This window comes from Anopheles merus, unplaced genomic scaffold, assembly GCF_017562075.2.
Source record: "Anopheles merus strain MAF unplaced genomic scaffold, AmerM5.1 LNR4000463, whole genome shotgun sequence".
Taxonomy (NCBI): Eukaryota; Metazoa; Arthropoda; class Insecta; order Diptera; family Culicidae; genus Anopheles; species Anopheles merus.
In genome coordinates, this window is record NW_024428043.1 from 1 (window position 1) to 21,340 (window position 21,340).

Sequence of the window (21,340 nt, forward strand, 5' to 3'; positions counted from 1 at the left end):
GGTGTGTGAGATTTCTCACGTGAATCATCATGCGCGGGGGTAGTAGGTTTTTTTCGCTGTGTACGGCTCCACCGGCATATCGGATGGATGTTTTTCATCGTGTTGGGTTATTTTTCAACTTACCCGAGCTCCTTCCTTGAGCATCGACGCAAAACCGGTGCTTTCGGTACATGAAGAGCCATTTTTGTGCACAGATTTTCTCGTTTCAGGAAACAGCGGCTGCAAGTCGAACAAAAACGCAATGCTCTCGCTCTCGGAACGGTATTGCTTGCTCCTGTTCTGCCTTGTGAGGTATATTGGAAGCTGTCATTTTAGCCCAATGCGTTTAGCTCTCTGCGTCCGTTTCTGCATTGATGGCAATCGGTTTGTTTGAATGTTTGTTAACATTTGTCAAGTGATAAAAAGCAATTGAACTCATTTAACAATGGTTATAACAAAACAACAAGATTTAATCTATTCCATGTACAATTTGCAGCTCATATTTTTGTTTCTACAAAATTTACCACAGTTGAACTCGACACCAACTGTCAAAACGGACTGTCAAATGAAGGGTACAAAAAATTTTCACCAATAAAAAAAAAACTACGAACGAAACGATCATCCAATTAAAGCTTTCTGGAATCTCTTCGCTCGCAGCAAAAAGTCCCCACAAAGCCAAGTGCAGTTCACACGCCCTAAATAAAAGACATCGATATTCGGCCACAAGTCGTCAATTGCCGTGATCGCAGTTGTTCCCGTTCAGCCCGTTGGTAAAGCAATCCGTGTTGCGGGTTTCGCATAGCTGCACCTTCTTGTTATTTTTTCTGTGCGCGGAAACTTCCCGTAAAAGCATTCACCATAGGGCTATCCGAGACAGCCGTGATGGATATAATGGCCTCGAATCTGCAGCAGCAACGAGCAATCACCGAGCAGCTCCGGCGCGAAGCTGCCATCCAGCGCATCACGGTGTCGCAGGCCGTGGCGGACATCGTGAAGTACGTGACGGAGCACCAGGCCGAGGACTGCCTGCTGGTCGGGTTCTCCAGCCAGAAGGTGAACCCGTTCCGCGAGAAGAGCTCCTGCAGCATTCTGTAAGCTTGCCTGCACGATGGATGCTGCACTACTCGTTAGTTTTGCCCCCATTTCTGCCGGAATGTAGGAAACAGATCCAGCGGAAGGAACAGCTCTATCGTCACCTGGCGCGATGACGTCATCCGGAAAAAAAAGGGTGAGGAGGTAGTGTAGGAAGCATGCTCAAAATTGTACCGCCAAGATAAATTGATGTGTTAAGTGTCTATTTGGAAATGGAGTAACCGTGCCCTCCCCGGTAAAATGCACAACAAGAGAAACGCACACAACAATTCCGTAAATCAGCCTGCAGCGAATGTTGCTCGTACAACAGTTTGCAAAACAGGAAGCGCAACAGTTTGTTGCTTCGAATGTCACCGACTACTAACATCGCTACCACCAACCCCATATCTCATCCCACTCCAACCTCGACGCTTCTCGTAGGATAATGTAAAGCATAGCAAAGAGCTCAACGCCATCAAAATTAACTATACCACCCAATGGTGCGGTAGAGTAGAAATTGCAACCTCCTCAACACAGCCTGATCAGAAAATTCAATCCAACCATATTTACCGTCACCACCGGAACCACCGCTTATACAACCGTATACAGGAGGATGATGGGTGGACATCTACCTACCCCAACTAGTACCGTGTTTTTATAGAAATTTTACTCCAGTACAGTAACCACCCGTGTCACCAATTGCTAGAAAGGCAAAGTAGAAGAAAAAAGGGCAAAATGCATCTCTCTCTATATATTAAAACTAACCAACAGACTGGAGTTTTCTCAGACGCTTCCATTCGTTTTTAAAACCTACACGTATACTGAAGGATGGTGATAGAAAGAAAGGAATTGCTAAAGTGCTGCTATCACGCTTTCCTATCCATTTTCAGAAAGCAGGAATCTCATTAGCCAACCAAAAACTCAACAAAAAAGCAAACCAAATATTTAGAAAAATGTTCGATACAAAAACAATGCTTCTTCTTCCACCATAACAAACATCAAAAGCAAAGGAGCAAATTTAACATCAACACTACAAGAAATGGGTAAAGCAACACAGGACAAATAAGGTAACCATAACCACCACCACTTGCTCTCGGTTCAAAGGTGTAGTAGGCCAACAATTAGACTTTATATAGCTGCTGACTGTCGTCGGTGTTGTACAAGTATATTAGGGAAAGAAAGCGCGTGGAAAAGCAAAAAAATGTTACTTCTATATATATTTACCACACTACTGACACACTCACACATACATACACCACACCCAACAAATCCGCCCGTTGGTTCCAGTGGCCGATGGAGCGCGATGTCACGCTCGTCCCCCTACCAGCAGCGTGTGTGGGGTGTTGTTAGCCAGGGTCCGGGGTGGTTTTTCCGACCGGTTTCTTCCCTACTGGCTAGCCAACACGCAAGCGATCGATTGTTGCGGAATGGCTCGAATCGCGGACGGCAGCGGCGCCGGGTGGAAATAATATGTAAGCGTGCAACAATACAAAAAAAAACTAATAAACAGTGGACTATTTAAATGTGTCGTGTGTAAAAACTGCCCGTGCCCTACTTACATAAAAAGTATCCGAAACTTCTTATTCGTGTTTTTAAATGTTCCTTATATTAAACGTCACTTAATCCTCCTCCGCACTACCTACAAACGGGCCAAGGGCCATCCCGCTAAGCTGCCACCCTCCCTTACCACGCATTCAACCACTTGAGCCGAGAATCTTTTCGTAACGTTTCCCCGTCCATACGATCTTTGGCGTGACGAAGCTGCTCCGCAGCGGACAGTTTCGTGTTGGTCACCTCCGCTGCCTCTAGCTTGCGTATCACGACACACTCGCCATCCTCCTTCAGGAACGTTCGCTCGATATCGGCCTCCGTCGGTCGCCGTACCGGTACGTGATCGGAAGTATCTCCACCAAATGCTTCACCTTCCACAGACGGGCATTATTTTCCGGGATGTTCTTTACCACGGCGACCGCATTTTTCTACAAATACAAGGTTAACGAATAAGGCTTCTGTTTCGGGGCAGCATCGGTTAGTTTATATTTGCGTTACCTCATACAGTCCCAAGCCGCGCAGTATCCGCTTTTCCCAGTACGGCAGCCCTTTGATTGGTTTCATTCGACGAACGCTGAACAGTTTCGAAGGTTCTCCATCCAGCGCAGGTAGTTCACGGTTGTTGTCCCTAAAAGTAAAGCACAGCCGTATGATATGATGATCGTTTTTCCGCTTCGGATATGCTACAGTGATGTAAACATCACACGTGCACTGGTACACGAAACCTTACCGTGGGTAGTAATAAATCTGGTCCTTCAGGATGCCATCTTTGTAGAGGAACTTTTGTTCGGTTTGCCGTAGTGTCGGACCGAAACCAGCGCTTTCAGCTGCTGCCCCAGCAGGGTGGACGACGATTGGAACACTTTCAGCATCTTGCGTTAAAGCCACCCGGCAGCAGCTTGAGAATGGTTTACTTTACATAACAACACTGTGCGCTGCCGCTTGCTGCCATTCGAGCGTGTGTCTTTTGTGTCACTTCGGGGAACGACAGTTTGACAGCTTCGAATGGTTCGAAACGAACGGGCCGGAGGAAAGGTAAATGAAATTGGAAATAAGGAATGGTTTGTTGGATGCGGGAAATAATTTAACTATTTTCCGTACGAATTCTTCAATGCAGCGTAATAAATGTATGATTTTACACAAGCAAATGCTGCATCTTTGATTGGAACACCCCACGGCAGGGGTCGACAAAGATTGGCGGCGATGCGCCCGAACCGTAGATCGAGATTATAAAAAGCTTAGAAATGAAAAGAATTCCTGCGTGATCCAAAAGGGAAAAATCTTAGTCGGCCATGAATGAGCTAAAAATGCAGTCCATGACGATTAAAACTCGGTCGCTTGGTACAGTCGTCAACTAGAACGACTTAACAACCTGCCTGTCACGGGTTGAAGCCTAGAATGGACCGTCCCACCGTAGCAAGGATTGACTATCCAGCTGTGTGGTAATTAAGTCACGAAAGCCTGTATAGACCGGCATGCCCGCGTAGGACTTTATGCCAGATAGAAAAAGAACGATTAAAACTAACTGAAAGTGTATTGGGAATTGTTACCTAATTACGTGCTTTCTTCTCATTTTAACTAGAACTGCTAGGGACTTCTTTAGTCTTGCTAAAGCATGATTATTTCTGAAAAGTCTTCTTCTTTCGGCAGTCAAAATATCTTGTATCGGTGAATGATTCAATCAGAATAAAATATTAACTTAAGAAATTGTTACTCAGTTTAAAGAACCAAACAGAATATACATCGACGTAGAAGAAACAACTGTCGCTATATTAGCTTTTGATACTAACATGACATGTTTTCTAGTCCTGCATTTAACATTTTATTTTCTTTCGGAAAACTTTTGATTAATTTCCAGGCCCAGGAATTTAGAAGAAAAAAAGAATTAAAAAAATCTTTCAAAATAAATCATTGAAACATTTAGCCAACAATAAGATATGAAATTGGTTCAGAATCGCGCCCGTTCCCTTGAAAGTTATTCACCCCTGAAGCTAATGACTCTACCATGCCGGTATCAGGCCGGTTGTCAAATATCATGAAATAAACAAACCACAACCAAATGCCGGTTCGCGATGATGAAATGATTTCACGGAAATGTGTGGAGTAACAAAAAGATCAGAATTTCAGTGAAATCATGTGTGGAAAATGTATATCTGTTGCACGTGATAATCGTAATCTATCCACAATTTCTCACAGGTATTGTTAACCTTGCACGATTCACCTCAAAGATGATCTTTTTTCAAGATTTTTTGTTTATTGATTGTTACCCCTTTCGGGGTTTGCAAAAATTGCCATAGCGGACGGTATTTCACGTCCCCAAGGCGGGGTATTGGTATTAGTTTTCAACTAGCAATAATCGCACCTCGGTTGTACCTCATTGGTTACGATATCGCCACTGCGCAAAGCTAACCCAACACTGCCCTTCCCGACCGTCCTCATCTAACGATGACGTGCTGCTCTAGCGATACATAACACACCACACTTCTAACGCAGCTTGCCCTGATCTCTACGCACACCCATACAATCGCATCTCCAACCGCTGCACGCGGTACCGTTCGAGCCGAAGGGATGACTTCGGTCGCTCGCCAAGGCGCGTCCGGTAGAAACCTGTTTGTTGCACTCCTGCTCAAATTCTGCATTTGTAAACCAAGGGGTGGATGCATTTTCCTTGCACTTTTGCACCCTTGTATGATGGGCGATTTACCCTTTCTATGGTCCTGCTTCAAGGTCGAATAAATCTGCATGTCCTTGAGCATTAGGTAAAATGGGAAAATATTATTTTGCAGCGGTCAGTCAACTTGCTATGATAGAAATTAAAAATGCAAGACCAAGCGGTTTGTTTTAAACTGCATACTTTTGAGGTTGTAAAATATTGTTTATAATATTATATTAAATTATTAGACAAAACGGCTAAACATATGCCATAATAATGAAATATATATATAAAAGTTATTTTTTTTCATAATTATTTACAAATAGTAGTAATTTTTATCATGTGTAATACAGATCATATGCTGCAAAAAGATGATATTAGAAATTATAGAACAAATCGAAGTTGAGGTGTTCAGAACAAGGATGCTGATCGTACAGGCGCCGCTGCTGAAGGGCTTGCAAGAACATTTGTACGGTTCTTTCTTTAAGTCAGGTAAAAATGCAAACGGAAAACATTTTTTCCAAGGATATACGGTGCTTTCGTTTTATTGTACCGGCCGAACCGTCGTCCAGATAAGAAGCGAATGTAAAGCTGAATATACAAAAAAGCCTGTAAAATGATTCAACGCATCCGTTCCCCGCTTATTGATGCGTACAACGTCCAGCAACCGTTGGGACAAGGCAGCCGAATCCATCACCATACCGACCGAACCGCTGGCCGACGGAGCGGAAGAAACACACCTTTGCTGATGCTGCAGCACCGAACCGGGCCGGGTGTTACTGGCCGAAACCGTTACCACCGTTCCCGAACTGCCGCCACCACCCGGCCGATCGTCGTGTGCTTGACCATGTCGCGCAGGGCGGCCGTCGTTTTGGCCCGATTCTTCAGCTGATCGAAGATGCGCTTTTTGCTGTCCTTGAACTTCTGGAACCGACTCTCCCGTACCAGGATACGTTCTTTCAGCAGCGACAGCTTGTACCGCTCCTGTTCGAGCGTTTGCTTCAGATTGTGGGCATGCATCATCTTTCGCTCGAGCTGATTGTCAATCTTCAGCCGGCGCCGGTACACGTCCATCACTCGGCGCCGCAATCCTTCCGCACGGTTGGCACGCTCCTCTAGCGTTTCCACCAGTGACTGCCGCCAAATGTCCCTATCGAGCACCTTCTCCTCCTGGTTAACTGTAGCGTCCTCGAGGCGCTTCAGCTCCCGGCTGCGACGTTCGCACTCCCGTATGCCCTTCTTGATCTCGATGTTCTTCAGCAGACTTGCCGACCGAAGGTCCTTCTCGTTGATTTCGTTCTGTATCTTTTCTATTTGCTGTTGCTCGAGCCGGGCCAACCGTTGCTTTCGATTGCGCACCTCGATCATCTCGATGGTGCGCTTGCCGGATGGCTTTCCGATAGTTGCGCTCCTGCTGATCCAGCAATGATTTGCGGAACACTTTTCCTGCTCCCAGCACTGCTTGGCCAGGACGGCCTCCTCTAGCTGCTCGAGCTCCTTGATGCGCTTCAGCACCATGCAGTGCAGGATGCGTCGATCGTGATCGGTTAGATCGGCACGGCCCGCGATAGGGTCGGCGGATGATGGAGTGGCTGCCTCCGATTGGAGCGAGATTGCGTGCAACCGTCGACAGATGGTATGGTAGTCGGTAGACATTGCGGAATCGGTACCGGTAGTGTTATCGAGCGAATCCGCCCGACCACGCTGAGAAGCGGAACGCGGTCGTCGGACACCAGACCCACCGGCCGAAGATGGGTTCTTTTTTGCTTCGCCACTCGCCACTCCATTGCGAGGTCGCTGCTCAGGCCGGCTTTTGTACGACGAAAGATCGCTCGTTGAAAGGCACCTTGTGGTGATTTTATTTTCAAGCAAGGCCCCCTTCCTATCTATGTCCGGTTCCGAGGACACTTTTGTCGAGGACGCGCTGGATGCAGCGGTTCGGTTTCGTCGAGTTTTGGCACAAGATGCTCGAGGCTTTCGTGGAACTTCAGTCGAGCTTTCCGATCCAGCACCCGTCATGCAGCTAGTGCTACCGAACGGTGTTCCGTCGGTATTATCGTCCGTGCCTTCCCGCCGGTTGCCATGGTGATGGCGATGATGATGATGGTGATGATGTGGAGCCACATGGTTGTGCTGCAACGGTGGTGCACGTTGTAATTGTAATTGATGTGCAAGTTGTAATTGTAGCAACAGTTGTAACTGAAAAGGGATGAATTGTCGCTACTGCCAGCACCGCCAACCGGGGCGCTACAGCAGTCGCGAGCGTGCCTATGGTAACCGCTACCGCCACCACAACTGCTGCTACCCGGTACTGCCACCGATGTATCGGATTGCTCCGAAGCGGGTCGGGCCGGGCTCTCGGATTCAAGCGACTGCACATCGTAATCCACCCGATTGCTATTACAATCGATCTTCGATGAGCGGAATTTGCGTTTCAGCTTACTTTTCAGCTTCCACATGCCACAGGGAAAGAGAGTTTTAATCGCAAAAAATTCTGACCGTTTCACTTGCACTTTCGACCCGACACGTGTGCGCCCAACTAACGATAACAATAACATGAACGTTCCAGACTGCTGCTGGAGGGCATCCGGGTTGAATGTTTTTCGTATTTTATCGACCTAACATTGGCAAACATGACGCTCCTTGGACAAAAGCCCAATTCCTTGCCATGGCAACCCGGTGGGGTAAAGGGGTTGCTAGTGACTACCTATGACGACGGTATTTCTGTAAAGAGTTTTCTATCGTTATTCCGTAAATGGAATGGTCTGGAGGGGGGTAGATACATGAGGAAATAATTAGACAATTACACTGCAGAAATTGAATGTTTCCAAATAGATGCGAGGGGAATTGTGATGAAATTCATAATACGAAACAGAAATAACTATGAAGCGAATATTTTTTTTGCTATGTAAAGTCAGTCATTTCCATTGGATACTTTTGACTGGCACAGCTCAAACGAAATTTTGGGTCAATACTGGGCCAGACGTTATTTTGACTGATAAATTTAGAACCATCATTGATATCTGATAAAACATACTATGTGGATAAAGGCTTAACAGTAATTCTACAATAAAATATTATTTTCTTTCTCTTATGAAATTAAGTAATATAAAAATCCAGATATGTGCCTTTTAACGTAAAAAACGTTTAAATACTTTGTTTTCTTTTTATTCCGTGTAATTTGCTACATTCCTTGTCGATGGTAACTCTACCAGAAATAAGCAAATGTACACGGAGAAAAGGGGCTTGTTGTTTGGTTTCTATACTTGGATGTTAGTGCAAGTAACCGAACGTTTTATACACGGCAACACTCACTACTTCCATTGATGGTGGGTGAAGTAACGAACGTTACCATGCGGTCGAGCCACCAGTGACAGAGAGAGAACCCGATCACACGATGCCGTTGCTCGAGAGCTTTTGGTACTGCAGTAGCTTATGGGTCGGCAATCGTCACCTCAACCTCTACACCAGGTTCCATGTTAATCGAGGTGATTTGTTTCACGATTTCCGATGGTGAGTGCAGATCGATGATACGCTTGTGGATGCGCATCTGGAAAGAAGCAGTAAAAAGGATCGATTGTTTAGTACCAACAATAGCGAGCAGAAGCGCAATGCACCTGCGGCAGTGCGAAACGAGGAAATGTCCGAGACCAATGGAGACTTGAAAAATTATGAACCATTGATCAAGCACTATGACGTAGGACGATTTTATCTTGGCCGGTTTTTCGAAAGTGCGGTTACCAGTGACTACGAGAGCCCCAAAACGTACACTTTGGTTTTAAACTTGCCGTACCCCGCGGGGGCGAGATATGCTGATTGTGCAAACTGAACGTACCTGGAAACGATCCCACGTCTTGGAACCCTCACCGCAAGGAGTCTTACGGGTGGTGATGCGAAGGATCTTGGTCGGCATGCGAACTGGACCCTGAAGGAAGTGGCGAAAAAAGTAGCGAATTAGTTTTCTCTTTTAGTGCACATCCACAACAAAGAAGTAAAAGTGCCACAGAAACACACTTACCTTCACACGCAGTTTCTGCTTCTTGGCTCCGGCAATCAGATCGGCACACACCTTCTCCAGACTGCGAACATTCCGGGGAGGTCAGCGTGATACGGATGCGGTGCACGGTCGCGGTCTCAACGACCGGCTTCTCAATGTCCTTGGTAGCTACGGCAGCCTGGGAAAATAAGGAAAAATCAGTAAAATTAGCACTCCCGAATCTATGACACGTGTAGCTAAAAAACACAGCCAGTCCCGCGCGCGGATACCCGCAGAAACCTAACCTAGCTTATGCCATCACGATTGTTTTTAACAAAAGTGGCCTCATTTAGCGGATGTACCCCCATTATCAATCGTTTCTTTCGCAGCTGAGTGTGTAATAATTACCATATTTATCTTCGATTGAAGAGAAGAGTTTTCTGGTCGAGATAATCAACAAAAGATTGACCAGCGCTGAACCAGTCCAAACCTCTCTGTTGTACAACTTTTGACGAAATGGACGAGTGGAGGTGAGCGCTTCAAACTCATCTGTCATTTGCTGGCTAGAAAGAAAAAAATACCGGTTGAGAAGATTGTCTGTTCGGAGAATATCGTACTTGGATCATACAAAGAGTAAAGGCAAATAAGCTGAGAAAAGATATACGTAGGGTGCAAATCGGAGGTAACTGAAGTCAACCATTGGCTATGTCCTTAAAACGCATTCTCAACTATGCGTTTTTTAGAGGAATGTGTTCTGTAATTTATTTACGTTTATCCGTAAAACCTATGGGAGTTTTTAGCATTGAAAAAACAAGAAAATTTTTAACTTTAATTTCTAAAAACATCCGGAGCACTGATTGTTCAGAAACAAATTGAAAACAGTTGTAAGCATAAAATCAACATTCTGCTCAGCCCTGCACGCTGCATGACAGTTGACAGTTGCGGCGAAGCGCGTTGCGAACTTCCGGGCCAGAAGGGTAACAACTGTCAATGCCGAACTCCTCTCGCTCTTTTTCCGGGCATCTTTGATGTGCTAGTGGACACATTTCGTTGTGAACCCAAATAAAAATCGCTGTAAGTGTTGCTGAAAATGTGCCAATTCCTCGATTTGCCGCTCAACCGATAGACGAATGGTGGTCACACGCGACGAGTGTCGATTGCCGGTGGCTTGTGGGAGCTTTTATTGGAGAAATGCGTCGATTTGTGAATCCGTGTACCGAATGCGATTCGCCGTTCCCGGTGGTTGATGTTGTCAGAAGCGGGAGGGAAGAATGTTGATGACATGACACCCCGGTGTGGCCGTGGAAAGGGCGACTATCGTGTTGCATGCGCTATCGGAGATGGAATTGGCCAGAGCCAGGTTATTGTTGTTGAACGTGGTAAACAAGTATTAATGCGATGGTTTTCTCTTACCCTCCTCTTCCGTTTTAGATGGTGTTCGGTTCCAAGGTGATCAAAGCCGGCAACGGCGAACCCGATGCGTTCGAGACGCAGATCGGCCAGGCCATCCTGGAGCTGGAGATGAACTCGGATCTGAAGCCGCAGCTGCGTGATCTGTACATCACCCGCGCGCGCGAGGTTGAGTTCAACAACAAGAAGGTAGGCGCGCGCGCACCGGACACGGGGAAGAGAATCGAACTCTGGTGGCTGATTTGTGTGTTGTGTTTGGGTTTGCATTCTAGGCGATCATCATCTACGTGCCGGTGCCGAAACAGAAGGCCTTCCAGAAGGTACAGACCCGTCTGGTGCGCGAGTTGGAGAAGAAGTTCTCCGGCAAGCACGTCGTGTTCATTGCCGAGCGCCGCATTCTGCCCAAACCGATGCGTGGACGCCGCGACCCCAACAAGCAGAAGAGACCGCGTTCCCGAACGCTCACCGCCGTGTACGATGCCATCCTGGAGGATCTGGTATTCCCGGCGGAGGTGGTCGGCAAGCGTATCCGCGTCAAGCTCGACGGATCCCAGCTGATCAAGGTGCACCTGGATAAGAACCAGCAGACCACCATCGAACACAAAGTGAGTAAATGTTAGAAGTGGTGGAATGGTGTTGCATGTTGAAGCTTGAATATCCCTCTGTGTTCAGTGACTCAATTCCACTCGAGTTGATTATTTCGTATCCTTCGATGTTGTGTATTAATGTTGTGTGTTTGTTATTTTTCTTGCAGGTTGACACTTTCGCGTCGGGTGTACAAGAAGCTGACTGGCCGTGACGTTACGTTCGAATTCCCAGAGAACTACCTGTAAAATATAAGGGTTGCGTGCTAGAGGATAGCCGAAGTTTGCAGCAGCTACAGCACTTGATTATTGGAGTGTTTGTGCTACTGGAATGTGAAAGATCGGAGAAATCGGGGTGGACGCAGAAAAGCCGTTAAAAATATCCAACAAATAAAAACCTGTATGGATAGGAAAACTTAACCTCCTCCCTTTATGAAGAGATGATTTAAAACCGAAACGTGATTTATAGCTCTAACGGGAATGAATCCATTTTCATTCGTGTTGTTTCCGTTCCGTGTTGGTGGTGAGAAAGAGAAAGGTGCAAGTTCTCCAAAGGAAGCAGGTTAAATTAATTTAGTGTGGATTTCAGAACATGGAGTGAGAAGTCAATCATTTAATCAGTTTCTTTTCGCTAGTAAAGGGTTTGTCAGTGATCTTTCTACTGTTACTTTTTGCTTATATTGAACGATCGGATCAATTTCGTTCAGCTTTCTGTCTATTTGGCAATACCCGTACCTAGCAGGTAAATTCAAAGTAGATCAACGGCCAAAAGGATCTAAATCGGCCACTTAGAGAGAATTGAATGTCATGGTCAGCCAATGAAGCATCGATGCTCAACATAGCTTGGCCAGGTTTGGGAAGATTTCATATAGAAAAGGCCAAAGAGCTATACAAATACGGAACATTTAACGGATGGTTCTGAGTGAAGTGACTCGACATGCAAGAAAAGTGTTGTGTGGTAGCTTCTTAGTACGTAAAATAACTTCCATGTAGTTATCCGTCTTTCAAATCAATCTTTATCAATCTGTCGATCGTGGTATGAACTTAATGAGGACAATTTGCCTAAGTTTCCAGTTTCCTAAAGGATTCAAACACGGTAGGTGCGTATCTTTTGAGATGAGAACTTACCCTTCGGCGTCGCGGATAATTTTCCGTTGATGATCAACTAACCTGGTAAGCTTGGCCTGGACGTGAAATACCTCTTTCGGTTGTATAGTTGTATCATGGTTTTCCTTTCATATGTGATTTCAATTCATATCAACCGATGGATCGTGTTGTGTTACTTCATTTTCTGTGTTTGTTTCAAAATCCAGTCGATTTCATATGCGCAGGCCCGTTTCGAATTCCACAATCATGATCGGGTAGTGTTTTTTTACTCAACTGAGTTTTGTTTCATAGTTTCGATCCCTTTAAAGTGATCGTGAAGAGTAATGTACGAAATTTTGTAGATTATATTTGATGCATTGATCTTCTTTATACGAATTTGTCGAGCTTCAGGTCAACGGGGTTTTTGCAACGAACTATTTTTAAAATATTCCATGCACGTGAGTGGTAGCGCCACCTATTGGAGAATAGCATAAACATTTCTGTTATGTTCAAGGTTATTAGACTCTATACAGGTTATGACAAAAGCCTGTTTTGGCCGATTTCTAATAAAAAAATGAATGAAAAAATTTGACAGACAAATTGGAATGGTTTGTTTACAATTGGACTGGTTTGTTTACAATTCGACTGATTGCAACTGGATTGCAATCGTGCAATAGTACGATGTTTTAGGTTGAATTGTTCAATTATTGTAAATCTAATTTTAATTATGTACTTTCTACTGGACTTATGTAGAAAGTGGAGAAGGGATTCCGCTATGAATATTCGTGTGTTATCGTATTAAGACCCAACATGTACGAGTTGAAAAATCGTTACGTCGGAAAACGATCTCAGGACATTAACTTAAGTTTGCTGCAAAATCATGTGTGTATAAGCAATAAGGGAGAGCCGATAAAGAAGCGGATGAAGTAGCCAGATAGTGAGCATATGCTGGACGGAAAATGTATGCAGCGGCTGGACATAAAAAAAATCATATCGAACGACACGTTTCTAACCGTAGATTAACATCAAACCAGTCTCTAACAGCACGTGGTAATTTGATTCATATTTTAGTGAAATGAAAAAGAAATAATTTTATTTTTTAATTTCTCGTAGAATTTCATCACACGAGATTCTTTCCGTCCAAGAACAGTCCTGTGATCTAGTGATGGGCGTTTCGGAGCGCACCAACGGCTCCGGACTAACGGTCCGGAGCCAGCTACGCTCCGACGGCTCCGTAGCCGGCTCCGCTCCAAGGGTTCCGCAACCGGTTCCGGACTAACAGCTCTGCACTCACGGCTCCATTCCAACAACTGCGGAGCCGGCTGCGAGTCCACTGTTCCAGAGCCGTCGACGAATCAACGGCTCCGAACTAACGGTTCAATAGAGACAGCATTGCATGCTAGCCTAATCAAAAAACGAATATATCTTCTCGTGGAAGCTAACACACGATGTGATTGCAGTATTGACATGTATGACGTCATAATATTTTTCATGTTTGATAGAGGCAGATAAACCCTATCCACATTATTTCACTTTTCATACAAATTATATGATAAGAGAAGGAGAAAGAGATGAATATGAGGGTCACCGAGAAGAGCACTTGTGAAGGAAGAGTAGTGCTGAGCCGGGGAGTAAATGTTGAACGGTCCTGTTGTAACAATTATAATTAGGAAATAAACTATAAGTATATTTGTGCTTATGCATAGTTGTTATTTAAGTTATTGTCCGCGGTTCCATGTCGGTTCGTTGCAGTCGTCATGTTCGAGACGATCGTCTATGCTGCCACTGTTGCCGTTCCAGTTCAAAGAAAACAAATATTCATTCCGTTTTGGCTGCAGCCTTATTCCTGTGGGGGACGATAATGCATGTCACCTTGGGTGTAGCTTAAGCAGTGTTTTAGTAAGGACATACCACACAAGCTTCTACCTTATCATCATCTCAGCACCGCAATTTCGAAGGAGGGATACGCATCATCACCGCTGCCGCAAGTTCGTCAGCGCCGTCGCGGTCCTAGTTCGGGTCAAGTGCAATAGCGGAACGAAAGTGATGCCGGTAGCATTTTTTGCACCACATCATCACAGGTTCCCTGACCAACATCGTCAAAGGGTGTCATCACATCGATACTCTTTCACTGAATTGTTCCGTGTCCGTTCCAATCCGAATAAAGGACGAGCTGTTATGCGCGAAGCGACATGGGATCTGGCCACTTCTCATACGAGGGGCAGCATCTGGGACAGCACAATAACCCAGTTTGGACACTGTTGCTGCTGGACGGCATGAACTCTCGTCCACTGAAGCTAGGACAGCAATACCAAACCTGTAGAACAATTGAAACTGATGAGACAATCCGACGATATTCAGGGCATGTAAGCAAAATTGACTTAGCATTAACCAATCCAACATAGAAGTCATATTCTATAAATGATATAACTAGTTAGCATGAAGAATAATTGTAGCAGTAATTTCGTCTTCTGTAAACTTATTTATGTTGCTCGTGCCAAGCAACAGCTGGTCGGCATCTATTTGACAGAAAAGTTGTAAACAAGGTATCCATAATGGTGACCCTCTCAAACGCTCTGTCGTAACCTGTATAGAGTCTAATAACCTTGGTTATGTTGCAGAAAACTCGTAAAATTACAAATTACAATCGAAACATTAATTTTTAGCACCTAAATAGTAAACCGAAGCTTTTAAATGATGCTAAAACAATTATAATCATCCAAAAGCGTTCAAAAACCATATTTTCCATGTTCGAAAACAGCTATCATCGCTTCGGCTCCCAATTCGACCAGCTTCGGCTTTCAAGGCGCAGAGACTGACATTTACTGCGAAGAAAAAAAAATCTTCAAAACAAGGAAAGAAAAACCAGAAGGACGACGACGAAGCAGGGACAGAACAGAAAGAAAAGCCCAGCACAGTGCGCTCGACCGAGGGGGAAGGGGGACGGCAGCTTTTCCTGACTGCGTTTGAGTGAAAATTCTGCGTGAAACGAGTGAGAACGGAAAGCAAAACTAGCCCGTCGCCGTCGATTCACCTTCTTTGGCGGCATTTGTTTTGTTTCGAAGCGCAAACCGTTAAATCTCGTCTCGTCCATCCAACAACACATTTGCTGCTGGGGTTTGCGTTTACTAGTTTATTTACCTTTTCACAAAAACTTTGTCCCCTGCACTACCTGTCCGTGGGGCAGGGTGCTGATGCGTTCAGGACGGGGTTAGCACTGTATCCAACGGGAAATCTGGGCAAGAAAACCCCTTGTGCGGCATGCCATGCTGTCGAGTGATGTGTTTCGCGTGAAAAAGCCGTGTCATATTCCGTCGTCTCTGAGTCTGCCGAGTGTTTAAGTGTTTGGTTTTGGTGGTGGGTGGGTTGGGTGGTGCAGGTGGAAAGGTGTTCTGCTTTGTGTCGTCCTTCACGCAGCGTTTAACTTACTTGGCGATTCGCAGCCCGTCCGGAGGGTATGGAGAAAAAGGTTGAAAATGAATCTGTTGCAACAATACCAAGGTAATTGCAATGCAGCATAAACAAAACATGTGCAACGCAAACAAACAAATGCTTTTTTTTCCATTCCTCCCTTCACAGCACGACCTCAACGGGGACGGTGGAAGCAATGAAACAGGTGGAAACACAAGCGCCACAACAGATACAGTCACAGACACTGATGAAGGAAAACCCCGTCGGCACAAATGATACCAAAGAACCGCAGAGAAAGTGTCTGATGTGTTTGCTACCCTTCGACGAGCTCGGCTCGATCGAGACAGCATCGGCAGAAGAACTGAAACGGATAGTGGACAACATTTACAAGATTGCCAAAATCGAGGTGAGAGACTCAAAAGTTGCTCCGCTTCTGCTCTTATTGTGACGCACCGTGTCTCTCATTCCCATATGTCGTAGGTAAAACCGGTCGATGGAAAGATTGAACCACTGTGCAACGGGTGCCGGGCAAAGCTGGGGTACGATTACGACGAGGACGCCTACTTCGATATGCTAAGCCAGATGTACAACAGCGAGGCAGTGAGCAAACCGGCCACGATCACGATGCACAACGGCATACCGGTCCACGTGGCGGTTCCGTGCGATGCCAGCCCCGACTCGCCCCTGACCGGGCCGGGCGGGCACTACATCGACGCGGCCTGCGGTACGTTCGTCGTGACGGAGCTGGGCGTGGAGGCACTGAACGCGGACAAGGACGAGCTGGTGTGTGCGATCTGCTCGAAAGCGTTCAACTTCAAGTCCACGCTGCGGTTGCACATCCGCAGCCACCATCAGACCGCACCCCGGGACACGATCGAGCTGCCGAAGCATCCGCGCAAACCGCGCACGTACGAGTGCACCGAGTGTAACCTTAGCTTCAAGCTAAAGTACGACTTTGACAAACACGTCGGCACGCACAAGAAGCCGAGCATGCACCAGTGCGAAGGGTGCTTCAAGCTGTTCAAGCACAAATCCTACTATCTGATGCACCGGAACCTGAAACGCTGCAAGGCACAGTTCTCGATCGACCTAACGAACCCGCTCGACCCGTTCATGATGGCGGACGGGCAGGAGGCGAGCGTAGGGCTCGATGTACCATTGCCGGTTGCGCCATCAACCGGTCGGCGAAAGAACGGCACGGCAAAGGAGCGTAATGGTGGTGGTGCTGGTTCGCTCGGTTCGGTTCCTGCATTTCCGTTACAGTGCACCCCGGAATTGGGAACGCTCACTGACTGTGGTATAAGGAATGCCAGCTAAAGGGAAGCGTCTTGCTATTTTTTGTGTTTGTTTTACATACACCCGTAAGTACTTGCCGCGCATGCTACTGCTACGAGGTATGGAATGACGAGGTTCCTAGGGGGTGGTGTAACTAACGTAGCTGGTTTAAGTGTACATATTACAACAAGCAAATTGGTGATGTGTGATTGCTTGCGGACTATTTCGTACCGTATTCCTGTTACCGGGAATGTCACAATGAAACCCGGATCCTAAAGATTCGTTTGCCATTCGTTCAAGTCATGTCATTGAAAACTTCCCAAAGATTTGAAACTTTTTTGTTAGTCAGCTTCCAGAGGCCATAGGCATGCGATTGCCTAATTTTAACCAAACTGTAGGTGGTGTGCATCATGTTGCAATGCCGTAGTTGTTTTTTGTTATCATTTTATTGTTTTTTTTTATTTGCCCTTGTTTAGATTCCGTTTTCTGGTAATTTTTAATGTTTTATTTATTAATTAATTTATTTCGTTCGCTCTATAATTATAGTTACTTCTTGTTCTATATCCTTCGGTTTCCCTTAAACCGTGTGCAGCAGGAAATAAGCTAAACTATCCTTTCTCCGATTGATTAGGAGAATAGGGTACAAAATTTGTTTTTCACTTCTTAGTGTCCACATTTGATACAAAGCTTCTTGGTGTGTTTGTATGGATGTACCGACCGATAGGTCCACGAACGATGAATGAACCGCGCGAGCCCCGTTTTAGGTGTAAGTTAGGGAAACTGTATTCGTGCGGGACAAATTTACTTAATTCTTAACCAACTGTCCATATCTTTTTCACATTATCGGTCTCACCCGGCTAATCGGAACAAATCTTAAGATGTAGCGTTTACGATCGGCGCAACGAGGTGCGCTTTCATTATTTTATTTAATTTATCACACTAAGATTTATACCAAAACGGAATGGAATTCTTGTCAATGAGATGGCAAAAAAACGGGGAGCCATAACTTTCTACTGTTTGTCGTTTACTTTAGTCAGCTGCGTGTGATAGCGAGATATACAGTGTGTCACTCTTTTTGCCCTACCGTTCGTTCTACATAACTGGTAACGTAAATGGAGTTTTCTTACCTAACACGTACACGTATAAATAATTCGGATTTTGCATGTGTGTCGACGGGATCGTACGGGGTGTAGGAATAGCCCAGTTGGCGCAACGCCTTCCCATCGAGGACCTACATGTGTGTGCAATTTTCAGCAGGTACTCTGCGATCGATCCTGTGCGGTTCGTGTTATTGTGATGAAGGTGGCATATACGATGGAATTTACGAATTAAGATAGTAGATGTATAAAAGCTTAAATGCGTAACTATATGGTAAGAATGCCTGGCGGCAAATTCCTTGGCGCGGAGAGCAAGGGAATTCGATTATTTTAGGAACAGAAAAGAAAGCAAAAACCAAACCGAAACGAAAAACAAAGCCAAGAAAAACCAAATTTTTATGATTGAATGAAAATTTCATTGCATTCGGCATTGAGACAAAGTTCGGACGATCCAGATGACTAATAAAAGTAAGCGTAAGAAAACTCGTAATTTAATCTTAAAGCAATTGTTATTTTAATTAAATGTTTAACTAGTCTTGAGAAATCCATGTCCCTCATTACGTGCTATTCCTTCTTTCGAGTGATAAAGCCAATTGTATTTACGCACATCGATAAAAGAGGGGAAACGTTATACAGTAGATGTATAATGTAGATGTGTATAAGGTATACAGTAGATACTATTTATTATATCATCCACTTACTTAATATATTTATCCATAAACTTTTTGTGAAAATCTGATCGGAGCGAGTCGTTGACGAATTGGTTTGCCTTCTTCTCCGGTTCGGAACGGGCGCAATTTTTAAACACCACATCGTCATCCCAGCGGCGCTTTACCTTCATCTCCGCCTTGGCAGTGGCCGAGTAGCTCAGCAGCGGATTTCCCGACAGTATGTTCTCCATTCGGATGCGCTCTTCTTCCTGCTGCTTGGTGCGTTCCTTTTTTGCCGTCTCGGCCGCCCGTTCCTGCTTGATCTTGTTCAGCTCCGCCAACAGGGCAGCCGTATCGTCCTCGTCCGAGTCCGTGTCCGAGTTCTCGCTGTCCACCGGATCGTCCGCGTCAAGGTTTTGTGGTGCCTCCAGTTTCTGTCGCTTGGTGCTTCCGCTGCCCGCACTGCCCGGACCCTGCTCCAGGGCACGGCGAGCCGTCGGGACGGCCGATCCCTTGCTTCCCTGCTTGCTGTCTCGCTCGCGCTTCTCCAGCTCCTCGCGGAAGTCACGATTGCGGAGCTCTTCGCTGGTGCTCTGGCCCTGGTCACGGTACTTTAGCTTTGTGTGTCCGGGCAGATCGCGACTGCTGTACTGTTTGGAAAGGGCACTCAGATCCTTCTCGCCACGGCCGCTACCACCGCGGGCGGGATCGAACGTTGGACGTGCAGCGGTCGTCATGGTCGGTGTGTAGGTAAATTCTGTTTTACGACAAAAACTATTACTACGACGCTGGAATATCGATGCTTTTGCTCCGCGAGTGAAGGTGCGATTGTTTTGGTAGAATGGCAGCAGAGTGACCAGAAATACCGATTTATCTGTATTCCTACCGATTTTGTATATGCCTACCGATTCACAGATGGCCGCCCTAAAACTACCGAATTTCCATTTATCCTACCGAAAATCACAGATATTTGATTTTTCATTCGTTTAAGCTTAATCTGTGGCGCTTGGGATGCTGTTTCAAGGATTTCTAACCTCATTTGTTACTTATCGCGCTGATGCACGTTTGTTTGCCTGGCACTTTTTATCTGTTAAAATTTAATGTTCATAATAAGTAGAAAATGTCAGTTGAATGGATTCCGAGAATTGCTCGTCAAAGAAAATCATTTAAATTTGAATTTGCATTTCGCTGTCGGCGGTTAAAGCTTACCCGACGGACAAAGAGAATGAAATTTCCAGGCGAGGGGTAGGTAGAAACACACGGTGGGGGTCCGGCCCATGATCGGATCCGAAGTCCGTTGTTTTGGGCTGAAAATTAAAAATGGCGGATGGAGCGCTACAACAGAGAGAATGCGCTCTCTTGTTCCTTCTTCTTCTTTTTGGCACAACAGCCGCTGCCGGTCAAGGCCTGCCTGTACCCACTAGTGAAGTGGGCTTGGCTTTCAGAGACTTATTGCTACCATAGCAGGATACCCAAGCCCCATAGATTATGCTTAAACGACTGGAAAATTGAATATCCATATAAAAAAAATGAAAGCTCCACAGCTTCATTGGTTTGATCAATAGATGGCGTATTACAACTCATCATTATATTGCTATCCTTTTCTTGCAATGTGTTTCGACAAGTTGCATTTTATTATGACCTATATAGCCTTCTAACTTTCTGAGCAAAAATCTATATAAATGGTCGTGTGGTTAGATACGTGGGTATCAACACCAATGACCATTGCTCAAATCTCACTTGCTTTAGTGCTGGTGGTTTCCGTTGGAGTTTAGTATTTAAACAATCGTATCGCCGTTCTAGTTCTAGCGATGCATAACTTCAATGCGAAACCATACAACAGTACAGAGGAAATGAGAAAGCTCTCCTCCAAGCGATGAAGCTCAACTGGTTGGGGTATCCCACCAACAGATAGCGCCACCAGCTTTTTTGCTATTTTTAGAATGCATGAGTCGTTTGGCGTCTGCTAAACGAAGTCTTTCTATATTCCGTTTAGGTAGAGAACTTGAGTCGTTTAGAAGCCGTTTAGTGGTCGTTTAGTGGATTTGTGGCACTTGGGATAGTTCCGTAAAGTACCGTCTATCTCTTAATCAGCCACAAAGTACGACATCGGAACGATTTTTCGTTAAACAGCCTCAAATCAGCTATAGAGTTCGAGCTGGCTATTTGGGATAGGTCATTATAAGATGAAACTTGTCGAAACACATTGCAAGAAAAGGATAGCAATATAATGATGAGTTGTAATACGCCATCTATTGATCAAACCAATGAAGCTGTGAAGCTTTCATTTTTTTCCTATGGATATTCAATTTTCCAGTCGTTTAAGCTTAATCTGTGGCGCTTGGGTGTTTATTTCATCGATGACGCTTGCTTGAAAATAAAACACAAAGAAAAATAATCCCTGGCATCGTGGCATAAGGAAGCTGCTTAGGCGCTGTTTGAAAGACCCACATAGAACTTTGATGCTGTTTATCTACTGCAAAAGGCGAATTAGAGCAGCGATCTTTAGCGTGCCAAAATGAGCTGCTTAAGCAATTCTGGCTATTTGGGAAACCCCCTCCCGCTCGTTTCTTTCTTAGCGCGCTGTGCGCTTCCCT

General features: G+C 45.3%; 6 protein-coding genes, 1 long non-coding RNA gene, 1 other non-coding gene and 1 pseudogene across 9 annotated transcripts; 3 read left to right on the forward strand and 6 right to left on the reverse strand.

Annotated features, from left to right (window-relative positions):
* Positions 1 to 557: 557 nt before the first annotated feature.
* Positions 558 to 1,317, forward strand: LOC121602474 (guanine nucleotide-binding protein subunit gamma-1-like). Its single transcript, XM_041931243.1, has one exon. It carries the CDS (start codon positions 862 to 864, stop codon positions 1,072 to 1,074), a length of 213 nt encoding a protein of 70 aa, XP_041787177.1. The 5' UTR covers positions 558 to 861; the 3' UTR covers positions 1,075 to 1,317.
* A 1,322-nt stretch (positions 1,318 to 2,639) lies between these two features.
* On the reverse strand, positions 2,640 to 3,516 carry LOC121602466 (39S ribosomal protein L30, mitochondrial-like; the record flags this gene model as incomplete). The annotated part of the gene is given in 4 exon segments (XM_041931237.1): positions 2,640 to 2,927; positions 2,930 to 3,029; positions 3,100 to 3,229; positions 3,332 to 3,516. Coding segments are annotated over 4 exon segments (609 nt in total), but the record flags the coding sequence as incomplete, so codon positions are not given.
* Positions 3,517 to 4,867: 1,351 nt separating this feature from the next.
* On the reverse strand, positions 4,868 to 5,008 carry LOC121602476. The gene has a single exon (XR_006006416.1). It is a non-coding gene; the product is annotated as a U4 spliceosomal RNA (small nuclear RNA).
* Positions 5,009 to 6,046: 1,038 nt separating this feature from the next.
* On the reverse strand, positions 6,047 to 7,886 carry LOC121602475 (annotated as a pseudogene).
* Positions 7,887 to 8,406: 520 nt separating this feature from the next.
* Positions 8,407 to 9,761, reverse strand: LOC121602473 (40S ribosomal protein S20-like). The gene is given in 5 exon segments (XM_041931242.1): positions 8,407 to 8,804; positions 9,090 to 9,179; positions 9,273 to 9,347; positions 9,349 to 9,429; positions 9,639 to 9,761. Coding segments are annotated over 5 exon segments (366 nt in total). The 5' UTR covers positions 9,642 to 9,761; the 3' UTR covers positions 8,407 to 8,687.
* Positions 9,762 to 10,181: 420 nt separating this feature from the next.
* Positions 10,182 to 11,644, forward strand: LOC121602471 (40S ribosomal protein S7-like). The gene is made up of 4 exons (XM_041931241.1): positions 10,182 to 10,304; positions 10,662 to 10,829; positions 10,913 to 11,245; positions 11,395 to 11,644. The coding sequence occupies exons 2-4, from the start codon at positions 10,662 to 10,664 to the stop codon at positions 11,437 to 11,439; spliced, it is 546 nt and encodes a 181-aa protein (XP_041787175.1). The 5' UTR covers positions 10,182 to 10,304; the 3' UTR covers positions 11,440 to 11,644.
* Positions 11,645 to 13,976: 2,332 nt separating this feature from the next.
* LOC121602470 lies at positions 13,977 to 14,829 on the reverse strand. 2 transcript variants are annotated; one of them, XR_006006414.1, is made up of 3 exons: positions 14,692 to 14,829; positions 14,222 to 14,627; positions 13,977 to 14,156 (listed from the first exon to the last, which is right to left on the reverse strand). It is a non-coding gene; the product is annotated as an uncharacterized LOC121602470 (long non-coding RNA). The 2 variants fall into 2 exon arrangements; XR_006006413.1 differs by having other exon boundaries at positions 14,222 to 14,829.
* Positions 14,830 to 15,130: 301 nt separating this feature from the next.
* Positions 15,131 to 18,623, forward strand: LOC121602468 (zinc finger protein 558-like). Its single transcript, XM_041931239.1, has 3 exons — positions 15,131 to 15,811; positions 15,890 to 16,127; positions 16,202 to 18,623. Exons 1-3 carry the CDS (start codon positions 15,768 to 15,770, stop codon positions 17,036 to 17,038), a joined length of 1,119 nt encoding a protein of 372 aa, XP_041787173.1. The 5' UTR covers positions 15,131 to 15,767; the 3' UTR covers positions 17,039 to 18,623.
* Positions 18,624 to 18,712: 89 nt separating this feature from the next.
* On the reverse strand, positions 18,713 to 19,583 carry LOC121602469 (protein CWC15 homolog). Its single transcript, XM_041931240.1, has one exon. The coding sequence runs from the start codon at positions 19,478 to 19,480 to the stop codon at positions 18,791 to 18,793; it is 690 nt and encodes a 229-aa protein (XP_041787174.1). The 5' UTR covers positions 19,481 to 19,583; the 3' UTR covers positions 18,713 to 18,790.
* Between the last annotated feature and the right edge of the window lie 1,757 nt (positions 19,584 to 21,340).